This window comes from Coturnix japonica, chromosome 3, assembly GCF_001577835.2.
Source record: "Coturnix japonica isolate 7356 chromosome 3, Coturnix japonica 2.1, whole genome shotgun sequence".
Classification (NCBI taxonomy): Eukaryota; Metazoa; Chordata; class Aves; order Galliformes; family Phasianidae; genus Coturnix; species Coturnix japonica.
The window spans coordinates 44,308,658-44,322,813 of NC_029518.1; the positions used below are offsets into that span (position 1 = coordinate 44,308,658).

The following is a 14,156-nucleotide window of genomic DNA, read 5'->3' on the forward strand; positions in this document are numbered from 1 at the left end:
CAGGAAACAACTGCGGAGGAAGCAATTTGACTTTGTACTGTGAATTAAATGACAGTCAGCTCTGATTTCTGTGCTCAGGAATTGAAATGTTCTTACACAGTTTGCTGTTTGTTTTTTTTTAACTGAACTGATTCAACTGAGAATACAGTGGGGAAAACAAAGTCAGAAAAATATTGTCAGCTAAAGCATAAAATTGCTTCAGTTATTATTTATTGGTTGCCGAGTTTACAATATATTTGCTGAATTACACTAAACTTTGAACACTGTTGCCTTTTCCATTCTTCCATTTTGGAAGTGGAAGAAAAATAATGAAGAAGAGGGAAAAGAAAAAAGAAGAACCCAAATGTAGGGAAAACAGGTTTCTAGAAACTTCTAGAAAGGCAGCTAAACTACACTTTCCAGCTAGTTCCCATTGACACTGTAAAAATTCCATAAGTTTGCAGGAGACAGAAGGTCACCATAAAAACTGAGGGTCAGTGAAAAACTTCAGATAACATCAGGTCAGATTTGAAAATCAAAGACAGCCAAGATATTTTTGATACTATTTCTTATAGGATGGCTTGTTAAACAAGATGCTTAAATACCGATCACTAAGTAAAATGGCAATGGGAAGAAAGTCCATTACAGAGCACTCATGTCCAGAAAGTAAACTTCATTATACTGAAGTAACCTACCTCACTTTAATCAAGAAGTCTGTTTAATAACAGAACCTGGCATTCAGAAATGCAAAATGTCAATAATAAAACCCGAATCAGCTTGTTTCTGAATTAAATGTTAAACTAAAAAGAATTAACTGGTGTTAGATACTGTTTAAAATTTGCAATTTTTCCTCAGAGAAAATACCTTCTAGCACCCGGCTTTTTACAGAACTGCCTAAACAATTTGTTTTCCTTCTTCAGAAACAATTTTCTCTCCCACCTTGATATTCTTGTAATTCTAACACTGAGCAGAAGATCATCTGACTGGATCACCTCCAGAATGTCTGTGACGGCTGGGGTTGTTGCCTTGTTTCAGAAGAGAAAGCTACAGAGAGACTTATAGCAGCCTTCCAGCACCTAAAGGGAGCCTACAGAAAAGCTGAAGATGGATTCTTTATCAGGAAGTGTAGTGATATGACATGAGTTAAAGGCTTTTAGCTAAAATAGGGGAGAATTAGGTTAGGCATTAGGAAGAAATTCTTTACTCAGAGGTTGGTGAGACACTTGCACAGCTTGTCCAGGGAAGCTGAGGATGCCCCATCCCTGTCGGCATTGAAGGTCAGGTTGGATGGGACTTTGGTCAGCCTGATCTGGTGACTGGCAACCTTGCCCATGGTGGGGGGTTGGGACTGGATTATCTTTAAAGTCCCTTTCAGCACAAGCTATTCTGATTCTATTATTCTGTGATTTTTACCTACAATTAGAAGCATGAACTATGTGTGCTTCCTACACATGCATACAACCCATTGTAAACATGAGACAAGGCATCACATTGTAGGATAAATGACAGTTATGTAACCAGCTGTTAAGCACTAACTATAGTGACAGCCTGTCAACTTTTAAGTATACTTTAACTTATAAATCACGAGGGACACCATGTGGACATACAACAATACTTGCATGCACATGAATTTCGAGGATAAGAATCTCACATGGGGAAATCTTATTCTATATAAAACAAGAAAACATTTCAGAGGGCTAGAGTCAGAGTGTTACAGAAAGAAGGAATAAAAATCAAAGCAAAAGCTAGGACATAGAACATACATTTGAAGATGCACTTACTGAAGGGAGATAAATAAATGCTATGGAGCACCTACTGACTGAGTGTACTAAAGGACTACGTAAGAAAAAAATGCCAAGAAATCTAACTGGTGAAAAAACAAGTGAGGCTGGATTGACTTATTAACATTTTCTGTTTCCACCTTCAACTAGAAACCAGTGAGGGCACTTGCAAGACCATAAACCCCATTATATTAATACAGTGTCTGCAGAGAAGGGAGAGCACCAGCTGGCTGCTGTAATGTGATCAGTAGATATTGAATTTCAAGTATTATAAATCACCTCAAATTTCTTCAGTTCTTCCTTAGCAACTGTGTAAAGCACACCAGAAGAGCTTGGGAAAGCAGCTGTCCTCTCAGAGTTTTTTAGCCAGTCTTCAAATCTAGAGTAGTCATCCAAAAACTTTTGCCATAACCGCCATGTCTCTTCAATTCTGCAATAGATAACGGAAACTAAGCGAATGCTCAGATTGAATGCCAGATGACCTACAGCACTTTAAATAAATATCAACAACAGCAAAAGAGTACTGCATCAAATAATAACTGGCTCTTAATCTAAGGCAGCAGGGTTGATAAACAGGCAACAGGGAAGATCAGCTCATTCCAGACGGGGCTAGAATAAGACGATGGTGGTTTTTTTTAATGCATCTAATTTTGGTAAGAGTATAAAAAAGAACACTATAAACATGCAATAGGAGTTGGAAAAAATAACACCACACAGTAAATAACTTCAGAAAGAAAGGCCAGCATGGGTACCTAAGCCAATTTTTTAGAGATTAGAAATTCAGCACTACCTTCAACTGCAGATTTTTTTTTTTTTAATTTTTTTTTTAGTTAATGGAATGCTAAAGATGTTGCAGCACACATTTTAAATTTCTTGGTCATTATTCTTCATCTCAAAGGGACATGAACTTGCTTAGTTTTTCGCCATTCACTAATAAGTGGTAAAATATTATCTCTCATTTTATACTGTAACTTCTTTTTAATAAAAAAAAGGCAAAATTTCTACAAACTTTTTGTATAAACTACATAGGTTTCTTTCAAAATAATGCCTTCTATTCATTTCTGTGTAAACTGTAACAGATACAAAGAGCATCAAAGCACTATTCAGTAAAGCAAATTCTCAGCTACAAAATGCTGCATTTCAGCATAGTCACCACCATTAGCTATGCATTTTTGCCAGTGATGAACAAGAGGCTGCATGTCATGCTCATGTAAAGCTATATGAGAACATAGCTTATCTTTCATGTCACAGCTGCCACTGCTGAAACACACTACTACATAAAATATTCAGCAAACACTGATGAATGTCAATGGGGGTAATTTTTTTGCATGAAGGAATTCAATTCTACACCATGACTTTAAACACACCTCCACGTCAGATGCTGTTTTGTCAGACTGCCCTGCCGCTCTGCTTCCATATGTTGTACATCAACAAAATGCAATGGACTACTGCTGAGAAAGCTCAGCCTCTACTGCCATACCACCATCATCAGCCTGACATTATGGGCCAATATGATAAAAGAGGAGGTATTGCTTTTGGAGCAGCCCTCATTTGTCTACAGATGAGTATGTGAAAATAGTGGTTGGCTCTTTACTCTGCCTCCAAATTGGCTTAATGTCGAGACTGTGAAATCCCAATAACTTCAGAATAAGATCTTTTTTGAGGACAGGCTGAATTCCAGCAGAACTTTGTCTGCTCTTGCATATAGATGGTTTTCCCATATCTTAGATCAGAGAGGAACTTCATCCATGCAATACTCTGAGGCAAAATTCAAACTTTAATGTTGATATGTTGTTGAACTTAATACTGGATTTTTTTTTTTCTTTGAAATGAAAAACTGTTTCTATATAAATTAAAATTCTAATTAATTATCACTCAATTTACTGTTATACAAATCTATTAACAGCACAAATTAAAATAGAAACAATTTAAAAATCAGTCAAAGATGGCAATCTCTGTATGTGAAGCAGGACAATGAAAGCAACAAACTCTTTGTTTAAGCTAAGTAAATAAAAAGTACAATAAAAGTACATTAAGAACACTCCACAACATAAAGTTCAATTCAGCATTTTGAAAATCCATAAAATTTACATAGATTAATAACTTCAAAACACACAGAAAATATCATCATAAATATAAGTTCAAACAGCTACATGAACACCCATTATTAATGATCAGCTCAGAGCATATAGCATAGGCCCAAACTAGTCTAAATATTTCTGGCTATCAAATTCATCCATGCTATCCAAGACAGAAAACTATTGACCTCTGTTTTTCCACCGTGTTGTTGTCATATTTCCATCCAGCATTTCCATTCAAATGTCTGGAATTCATGGGTATGCATTGTACAGATGGTCTAAGCACGTGAGTCATGCATGTAAATAAGACCAAACCCAAAGTACACAGATATTAATGGCCCTGCTTACTCATCTAAGGTAGTCAGATTAAGAAATTTCAGATGAGTGTTTGATCATTCCTAAAACTCTTCCAAATAAAAATTTTCATACCTAAGAAACCATTGAGGAATGTTAAGTAGATGAAAACCCTAATTAGATAGTTTCATCATCAGGCTAAGAAGTTGGAGGATAGATGTACCTATTACAACTCTGCCTCTTAGCTCATGCTTTCTAAACCTTTTGTAATCATTGCTACATCTAAATTTTCCCTAATTTCTTTTTAGTTACTATTATGTAGTAAGTGAAATCAGACAGTATTCCATCAAAGGCCTAATGTATACAAAAATTTGGTAAATGACACACGTACTTTGTCTAATGACACAAAATAATTCAACTTTCTTTTTATTTTTTCCCCCCACAGCATGATAATTATTGACCTCTATTCAATGCATGTTCTTTTTCTGTTCTGTAGATCTCTTCTTTATTTATTTATTTTCCCCCTCAGTAATACAAACCTATCATCTACATCTCATCCCGTATTTCTGCATGCAGAAAGAAATACTGTTGGCATTACAGACTTACTTAAGTCGCCTTTCCATTGACATTGCACAAATGTTCCTCCACCTTCTGTCCAGATTGCGTGTAGCCTGCTGGATAGAGTCACACTCTGTTTCTGTGGCACAGGCATCACAGTCGTGAAGAAGCACTTCACACAAATTGAGAACAGATGCCACTCCAGTGCTGTGTTTTTCTATGTCCCTCTGAAGTTCCTGCAGATGAAGAAATTAATTCTTAAGAGAAATCACAAAACATGTAAATACAGATGCGCTTCTGCTCTACTTTTTCAAAACAAACTTAATACAATTGCAAACATTAAAAAAAAAAAAAAAAGCAACGACCAATTTGAAATAGACATTGTGCTTGTGACAGCACAAGTGGTGATGCAATGTTATCAATGAAGCTAAGAGAATCTAGCAGCATGAACAGCTCTCTCAGAGCCTATGAACATCAGACCATCACCTGGGACAAACGGCATGCTCAGCTGAACATCTTTCACATACATCTAAATCAGCATTACCAATAAATGGTGCAATTATTCCCAACCCTTCAATGTTACCACAGAGAATCTAAGGCAGAAGTTAGTAAGAGAACAGTGGCAAAAAAAAAACACAACAACCCCGTTTATATCTACTGCCAGGGTTTGATGGAGGTACCCTTTGTAAGCCTACTCAAAAAGGTGAGCTAGCTCCATGGTGGCACATCTGACACGGTGACTGGCAACAGCACTCATCAAACTGTGCATACTTTGTAAGAACATTTTCCTTCAGCTTTCAAAATTTATGTAATTTTAATTGAAAGTGCAGAAGAAGATTTAGGACAGAAAGAAAATGCACTTTCACTGTCTCAGCACATATTAAATGTGATCAGTATTATTTCTTACGCTGCTTCCTTGGTTGTGACAGTTCGTGGTACACTAGTGATAACGCTTCTTCTTGAAGGATCTTTTCAACTACTGTCTTGAGCAAGTTCAAGTTGAGACAAGCTATGAAAGTAATTGGCTATTTCCGTTGGATAAGCACAAAGAAAAGAAACCTTCCTTAACTTCTGCCTAAATTTGCAATGAACCATCACAATATTAGATGGAAAGGGAAATAGGACCAAGGTAACATAATCCCAATAGTGACCAAGAAGTACTAATGTGTTTAGATCAGAAAGTGAAGACTGCTTCTTATATGCGCTTTCAGTTCAGATGAAGAAAATATCTGCTAGGGTAATTCAAGATGGGAAATTTTCTTTAGGAGAACAAATACTTGGTAGACTGAGATTAAGTAGAGCCAAAGGGCTCCTTATAATTTTACATGTAAAGAAAAGCAGAAACACAAAAATTAATTTAGTGCTAACATATTGTGCACTAACACAAGCTCTAACTAGGCAAATGTTGCTAAAAACAAGCAATACAAAGTTCTGAAATAGCCTTCCAGAAGGAAGTGAGATCTAAATGTGGTATGTAAAAAAAATCCATCAAATTTGAAATGGAGCAATGTTATCTTATATCAGGCATCTGATTTGGTTGTTTGTGATGATGAATAATTTACTATAACTTAAATTAATAACTTAATACCCTCTTCTCATTTATGAAACAAAAGGATACTTTATGAGCATAGACACAAGACCATAAAACGGAAAATCATAATATTTTTTCCTTCAGTTGTGGTCCACTCACTTGCCTAGAAAATGGTCTTCCATCACAACGTACTTATTCTTCTTTCTCCCTGTCCTGAAAAGTTATATAAGGGTGGGTGCTATAAATACCTTTAATACACTTCAAAACACATACTCCAGACAGCTTTGAAATTTGAGGTTAAGAAAGTTCAGGTAACACAACCTACTCTTCACTGTTCTTGAGTAGAGTGGTAGGTAGAACTGCCACATTGGTGGTCCTGGAGGATTCCTAAGAATTAAATTTTTATTCACATTCAGAACTCTCACTCTTTCTTTTTTTTTTTTTTTTTTTTTTTTTAAACACATGATGTCTATTTTTTTTTTTTCTTTTTCCCACAGATTCAGCTTCTTTCTCGGCTTTTTAAATTTTCTATGCTTATTAGAAAACAATTAGCCTTTTGGTTAGTTTACAGAAAGAGCATTACTTCTACACATCACTGTCACCCAAATACAGATTGGGTTTTTCAATCATCACAAAAGCAAACTTAATTTTTCAACTTCAAGTGGTAGCAGACTGAAAAAGTAAACAAGTAAGTCTTGAAATACAGCTTTCAGTCCTAGGAAAATGCTGCAGTGAGGTTACACTACCTTCCCCAGGATATCCAGTTTGAATTGCCTCTTAATTTCACTACAGAGATCAGCAACCTCCAAAACTCATCCTTGGCTGAAGAAGATGCTGAGAAGTAGACAATGAAGTTACAGAGATGGAATTTGTCCCTTCTCTTTCATAGCATAATATTTTTAATCTAATGTTGTACACAAGCAATTGGTAGCGGTATGAGCAGGGAAGATAATGGCCTCAGTGGAAGATTAAGTATGGAAAAGAACATTAACAGGGAAGAAAGAAGAGGGATAAGATATTTGAGACTGCCAATATAATGGCCTTCTAAGATAAAATGAACAAAGATATAACCTCCTAGTAACAAAAATACTGGTTGCCATATATTTGAATGTTTTGTTTGCCTTTGCTTTTTCGGTTTTTAAATTATGACCATGATCTGCAGCATTATCAGATCATCAAGATTCCAAACATGGTATCTTCCCAGTATAAAATTAACCTCTATTTCTCCCCTTTAGAGTTCCAGTGAAACCACTCAGACTTCCACAGAAAACTGCTGCATGCTGTCACTCCACAGGAACCGTTTTAAAGAAACAGCAGAAAGCAGATACACCAGTCATCATACCAAGAGTAAGTCCCATAAGGAGTGGGTATAACAAAACTGTGGAATGTTTGCACAGGCTTGCTAGAAAAAAAAAATAAGTCCAAGTATCTAGTTAATTGATAGCAATGTTCAGCCCTGCCCAGCACTTTACCATCTCAGAAACACAACTAATTAGTGATACTTGTGTGTTATAAATTATTAACCCTGTGCAAATTACATATAGAATATTAATAAGCAGTTCTGCACAGCCGTGTAGCAAATCAGTTGGGGAGCCAGAGAAAAAAAATCTAAGAAGGCTCCTGGCCCTCAACCATACACTCAGTTTTAAAGATCAAAATTCCACTTAATGTACTTCATAAATTAACTGTCTCCAAAGCATTCTGGCACTCTTCTTCCCACACATTTCTTTCTTCTCATGAAAGAACTCAGAAGAGCATATAACTCATCTTCAGTGAGGCACCAAAAAGGTATTTCTGCTAAATAAGTACCAACAGGAACACAATAGAACAGTCTTTCCCAGTAAAATGCTTCTAAAAAAAACTACACTTGCAGCCGAATATGAAGCACCCACAAATTTTCTTCTACTGCACAGAGCCATAATCTGTGAAGTAAGTATATGAAGTAGCAGTGAATGTGAACAGTAAATAGAAATTATAGTAAACACTCATAGAAGTAACATCAATTATAATGCCAAAAACTGGTTGACGTATTTTTTTGCCTGTTTTAATGTTGACTGTTTTGTTCCAGGACTGCATAAAGGCTTTATGTGCTGTAAAACAACTGATTTTAAAGTCACGTGTACAGTTCGTGCATCTTTGCGTGCAGTGTGATTCCCAAAACAAGCTGCAAAATAAAACCAAGTTAGAAAGGTTGCTAGAAGAGTCCTTTTGAAGCATGTGCAAAATTTGCAAGGTCTAATAGGTGTCAGTTTTGCTTTTTGGAACAGACAATTCAAACAACCCAAAATGACAAACCCAAAGGAAAAACAATTGCAATAGCATGTTCAAGATACACCTCTTGGTGCCTTACCTTTCTTGGGAATGTCAAACAGCTCCAGGAAGATTCGATGTCAAAGCCAGCAGAAGGCTCTATAAGTGACACAGTAAGCACCACTTGTGTTTTTTTTTTTTTGTTTTTTTTTTTTTTTACTTCATGCCCTCTCGGCACTGATCTGGGTAAAAGCAGACCAGGGACACACTACTTCGATTCTCCCACCATACCACTGTGCACTTGGTAAGTGTTTTGCATTTTACCTGCTGTTCATTTAGCTTCCTTTGTATCTCCTCAGAGTCACAAGTTTCATAGACAATTGGTTTGGACAGCTCTGACTCAATGTGGGCAAGCCAAGATCTCAGGCTACTCATGTTCTTATCCAGCTGCTGCACTGCAACTAGGGTTTCTTTCAACTTCTTTACCCTGCAAAGAGAAAAAAAACTGGAGCATAGGCACACGTTGAAGGTACAACCTGAAGGAGAAGTTCTACAGTGTGTGTTTCAGGAGGATTTCAAAGGAACAACTTAGATGGCAACTTCTGCTCCAACGTTTTCCATCATGTCCCACAAACATCTCTGAGTAACAATCCCTTTTATGCTTATATTGTTATTCTACTCTTGTATTTCAATATCAGAAAGCTTTAAGAAATGACTTTAGCTGGGAACAGATCAACTACATCAACTACACTGTGTTGAATCAGACTTCTGAATTCATCATACAAAGAAAGTGCTTTCTATCCAATAATTCAAATGGAGCAATTTACATTTTTTCCAAAACACTAATTTATCAGGTGTTTCAGTACTGCAGTATGTGCAGTTGATCCCTGAGAGACTACCATTGGTTTTCTTTTCCCCACTGAAGAGAAATACTGAGATCTCAATATCAACTTTAAAAATGACAAGACCATTAAGCCTTCTTTTTCTTTTTCCTCCTCTTTTTAGATCTCTCTTATATACAGCTAGTCAAATGCTTGTCTCTTTAACACCAAACATGCCTAAGAACAATTCAATTGCACCTTCCAGATCAACATCTCAGCTGCAGGCTTATGATAAGAAGAAAAAAACTCTTGTAAACTTGGGGGAAAAAAAAAAAAAAGGGTAATCTAAAAATCTAGCTATGAAGAAACTGAAGACAACCCAAAAGTGCTGGAAGACTGTCCACTCCCTGTCATCAGGGTATTCTAAAACACAACTATGTCTTTAGCCTTGGAGAGATGATAAGTAAGCAATCAATGTCTGGGGCACTTTCCCCACTATTATATGTGTGTGCTATACATACAGTGTCTTGTGGCTCTGGAACAATTGGACCTTACTCTTAGGATAAGAAAGAAGGTTGGTTATCCCCCATCAGGACTCACAGCTTGTCAGTCTAAACAGAATAGAATCTAGCCCATTTTTTGCTTATACCTTCAAGGCTGTATGTGTGAATTCAATTATATGGACCGGGAAAGGGAACAATGAGTTGCATCATACACGTATACAAGAAAAACTACTCCAACATTTGCACATTCAAGCTGTGAAGCAAACATATTCCACTTGCAGCATTATAGTATTATTCTAATTTCTGTGCTGGCTTTTATTTAAACCTTCCCTGCCACATCTAGTACAGGCTTTGCCAACCACAAAATGCCCTCTTTGTTCCATACAGATGGAATAGGACTAATTCTCTGTCAGACACGGGAAAAAAAACAAACAAACAACAAACAAGCAAAATAGGGTTTGTTTGTTTGTTTTGTTTTTCTTTTGTCAGGACTTTGGAGAGGCTCCGGCTACCCTGAAAATCTACTCTTGCATACAATATATTTAAGATTTCCTTCTAAACACTAGCAGATAAGCTGTTCATCTCACTGAACACTGTGCTTGTGCACAAACGGCTACATAATGTGTATGCAAGAAAAATAAGTCTCTCTAGTAAAAATATCAGTTATCCCACCTTTCTATGTTAATGGCAGAGAACCTGAGAGACTGAAATACTAAAAAGCTCTGCTTAGAAACAAAGGTCAAATTAGACACCATCCAAGTATGTGGGATGCCTACTCTACTGTAACTTTTGATTTTCAAAGATTTCATTTACAAGATGATGTTTAAACACTTAATTATTCAGATAATCATCTCACACTTCGTTGCGGCACTATGCATGCTACTTCAAGAGATCTGAGATAATTTCCATGCTTGATAATGAAGACTTCACACTGAAAGCTAGGTATTGGAGTCATTCCATTTCTGTTTCAAAACGTGTTTTATAGATCTATCTATATCATTATCACAACATGAGTATTTAAGACTCAGAAAGGAAAATACTGCAGAATTCAACTTTTAATTTCTATGGTCTAACAAGGAAAACTCATCGAAAATTTTGAATTGGCTTATAATACTTACATTTCCATATGTCTAAATGAAAATACCTCAGTTTCCCTAAATAATTACTTTTAATTGTCTATTTTCCATTACAAAAGAGAAGGAGAACAATTTGGAGCAGAAAGTAAGCACAAATTCCTCTAGTTCAACTGGTCCTAAACTAGAAAGCCTTAGAATCCACTTAAACCTCAAACAGGAACAGCCTTGTAAATCTGTAAACAATGTATCATATAGAACTCATAGCTACTGTATTAGTCATTAGTCAGACAGCCGGTTGCTAATATTAAACTTAAATGCAACATGAAAAAAGACACTAAGACCATGTTAGTTTAACATGTATGAAGACAACAGAAAATGTAAGTGAAAAAAAAAAAATCTACTCTGGAGACAAGGTTTCAAGAAACACTTGTTCTATAAAATAGTGGGAGAAAAAAATCACTATTAAAACCAGTTTTAAAAAATCAGTTTAAAAATTATGTTTTTATGTTAAAAACAAGATGTAAAATCCAAAGGACAGTGCAAATATGTACAATGACAGTAGTATTAACAATTATAATTGCTCTTCAGATGACACTTTTCACCTTTCAGGAAATAAATTTATAGAACTCTGAACAAACCCAGAAAAATTTGTAAGAAAGACTGGGAAGAAGGAAAAAGAGAAGTTAAATCAAAAATCCAAGGAAATGTAGCTTGAATTCTAGTTATACAAGCAGTTAAAATGTTTTCATCAATATGCAAAGACAGACCAATTTAAGTATGTGAAGTCCGAAATCCTATCTTTACAGCCCCTTTCCTTCCCTGCCTTTTGCATGTAGCCACAATGACACAGATAGTGAACAAATATAGTTTGCCTCTGGTATATATACACTTGTATTTAAAAACATCAGTAAAAGCAGTAAATGGTTTCCTTCAGGCAATAAAGAAATAGTAGTAAGTTGTAATAGTTGTAAGTCTGCATTAGTTATAAAATCCTTATCTGAGATCCAAAAGCACTAGCTGTAAAATAAAGTTGTTCTCACTGTTAACTTTTCAAAGTTGAGCAGAAAACAACTAAGGCTCTGATTTCCACATTATCAACATTTCCAGTTTTCCAGCAAACCAAGACTTCCAAAGAACTGTATCAGTTAAAAGCGAACAAAAATAGCTGCCTGCCTTGTGATATCACAATTACAGTCTGGGAGATCTGAATCCACACTGCCGTCCTCTGCCATCCTCACAGCACGCAAGTCCTCTGCCACCACCATGAAATTTTCCAGCATTAAAAAAGAAGAACTTCCACTCCAAAAGCTTGCAAACACTGTGCTTTGTATGGGGGCAGGAAAAGAAACAAACTTCTCTTTGCTGCTGAGTACTGTACAGAAAATATTGCACGCCAAACAAATGTTAGCAGACGTTGCTTGATAACATGAGCCTGAATGGTGACAAGTGGTCATGTTTCTAAATAAAACCTGCATTCACCAACATGTGCCAGACTTGATCTGCAGGAATGTGGATCATGAGTGCAAGGGGAAGGGAGGGAAAAATTATACAACAAAGCCTTCCTTGCATATCCTGAACAGTACCAGCAAATACAGTACTTGCTAGCAGTTAACATCTGTAACACTTAGAGTAGCATGAGCACTTATCAAACAAATTCCACTTAAAGGATTTATTTTTTTTTAAAATTAAAAAGACAGAAAGAAAAGTCTTTGGATACAAACACACAACTGCCTTTCTCTAGCTGTCTTTTCTTCAGTTACAGACCATCTCATGACAGAGAGATAAGATGTAAAGAAACAGAATGTAAGAAAGGAAGACTTTCACAAGGGAATAAAGAAGTTCCATCATCAAGCACAAAATCAACAAGTAAAGATTCAGACTCATATTGACATACTGTACTAATAAAAAAACTAAGAAAAGTGCTTCAAAGTATGACTGTGGTTTTGGAGTTAAAAAATAAAAATTAAAATGTGCATTTATTAACACTGACAAGGATCCAGAATAGGAGGTTTGTATTATTCTTAACAGCAGAAAAAATAAACTGCATTTGCTAGCTGAGAGCAGCCAAAATTCATGCTATATGATATAACCCAAATTGAAAGGTATCTACATAGGAACATACTCTAATATTTAGGAAAATGCTCAAAAGAGACTTGTCAGTCTTCTAGAAGTACCTTGGGAGGATGCAAACTTTTTTGGTTGGTAGGTATTGGTTAACTGAGTTTTAATTGATACCAGTCTGAGCTACATCTGACCTAGTAAAATCTCCATAATTTAGCATCAATCCTTTCCAAGATTTAGTTCCCAAATTTAGCAATGCAACATTCACACTTTGTATCCTTTCTCACTTCAGGAAGGACTGGAAAGGAAAAAGGTTATATGTTTAACTGCATACGATAGTAAGAAGCACAACAGATTGAATGGACTAGCATACCACAGATCCAGTTGAAAGAGACCTACAATGATCATTGAATCCAACTGTTAATTTATATCAGAGATAACAGCAAGGTTAAAACAGATCATTAAATGCATTATCCACATGCCTCTTAAACACTGACGGGTATAGGACACCAACTACCTCTTCAGAAAGCCTGTTCCAGTGCTTAACTACTCTACTAGTAATTAAATTAAAGCTCTGAGATACTTCCATGTATCCTGTCACTAGATACCAAGGAGAAATTATGGATACATCCTTCTCCACTTCCCTACTCCAGAATGATTTAGAGAGCAATGAGAAGATCCCTTAATTTCCTTTCCTATATGTCTGATAAACTTAGTGTCCTTAACTGCACCTCAAGAGACTTAGCTTCCAGTCTTTTAACTAACTCTGGATGCTTATAAAGGGTCTTAAACTGGAGATCCTAGAACTGCACACAAAATTCCAAGTGAGGCTGCAACAATGCTAAGTGAACTGGGAGAATCATCAGTTTTGATCAGGTGTATATGCTGCGCTTATTGCACACCAGAATATGGCTTTCCTTCGTGGTTGCTAGGGCAAACTACTGCCTCATACTGAGCCAGCTGTAGGCCAGCACCTCCATGTCTCCATCTGTAGGGCTGCTCTCAAGCCAGTCATTTCCCAAACTGTATGTTATATTCCACATTATTTAAAAAGGCTAAATTGAAGGCATAGTTCTGAGAACAAAAGTAAATAAATATTTCACACATGTTAGTCTAGTGAGAGAAACTGACATCCTGCTTCAAGTTAACAGAATGAGAAGGTTTAAGCGATTATCTCAGTTTACACCTACCCTTCCTCCCCTCACCCTAAGAATGACACCCTTA

At 36.3% G+C, this 14,156-nt stretch overlaps 1 protein-coding gene across 16 annotated transcripts in view; it reads right to left on the bottom strand.

Annotated features, from left to right (window-relative positions):
• SYNE1 (spectrin repeat containing nuclear envelope protein 1) overlaps window positions 1–14,156 on the bottom strand; it is a 280,905-nt gene that overhangs the window by 23,757 nt on the left and 242,992 nt on the right. For 12 of the 16 annotated variants that reach the window (XM_015858221.2, XM_015858220.2, XM_032443851.1 and 9 more), the window contains 3 exons: window positions 8,796–8,958; window positions 4,739–4,926; window positions 2,040–2,190 (listed from right to left, as the gene is read on the bottom strand). In XM_015858221.2, coding sequence (XP_015713707.2) covers window positions 2,040–2,190; window positions 4,739–4,926; window positions 8,796–8,958 — 502 coding nt within the window. Of the gene's footprint in view, window positions 1–2,039; window positions 2,191–4,738; window positions 4,927–6,967; window positions 7,056–8,571; window positions 8,631–8,795; window positions 8,964–12,043; window positions 12,228–14,156 lie in introns of those variants that run through there. The other 4 variants (XM_032443852.1, XM_015858219.2, XM_032443850.1 and 1 more) reach the window with 4 other exon arrangements.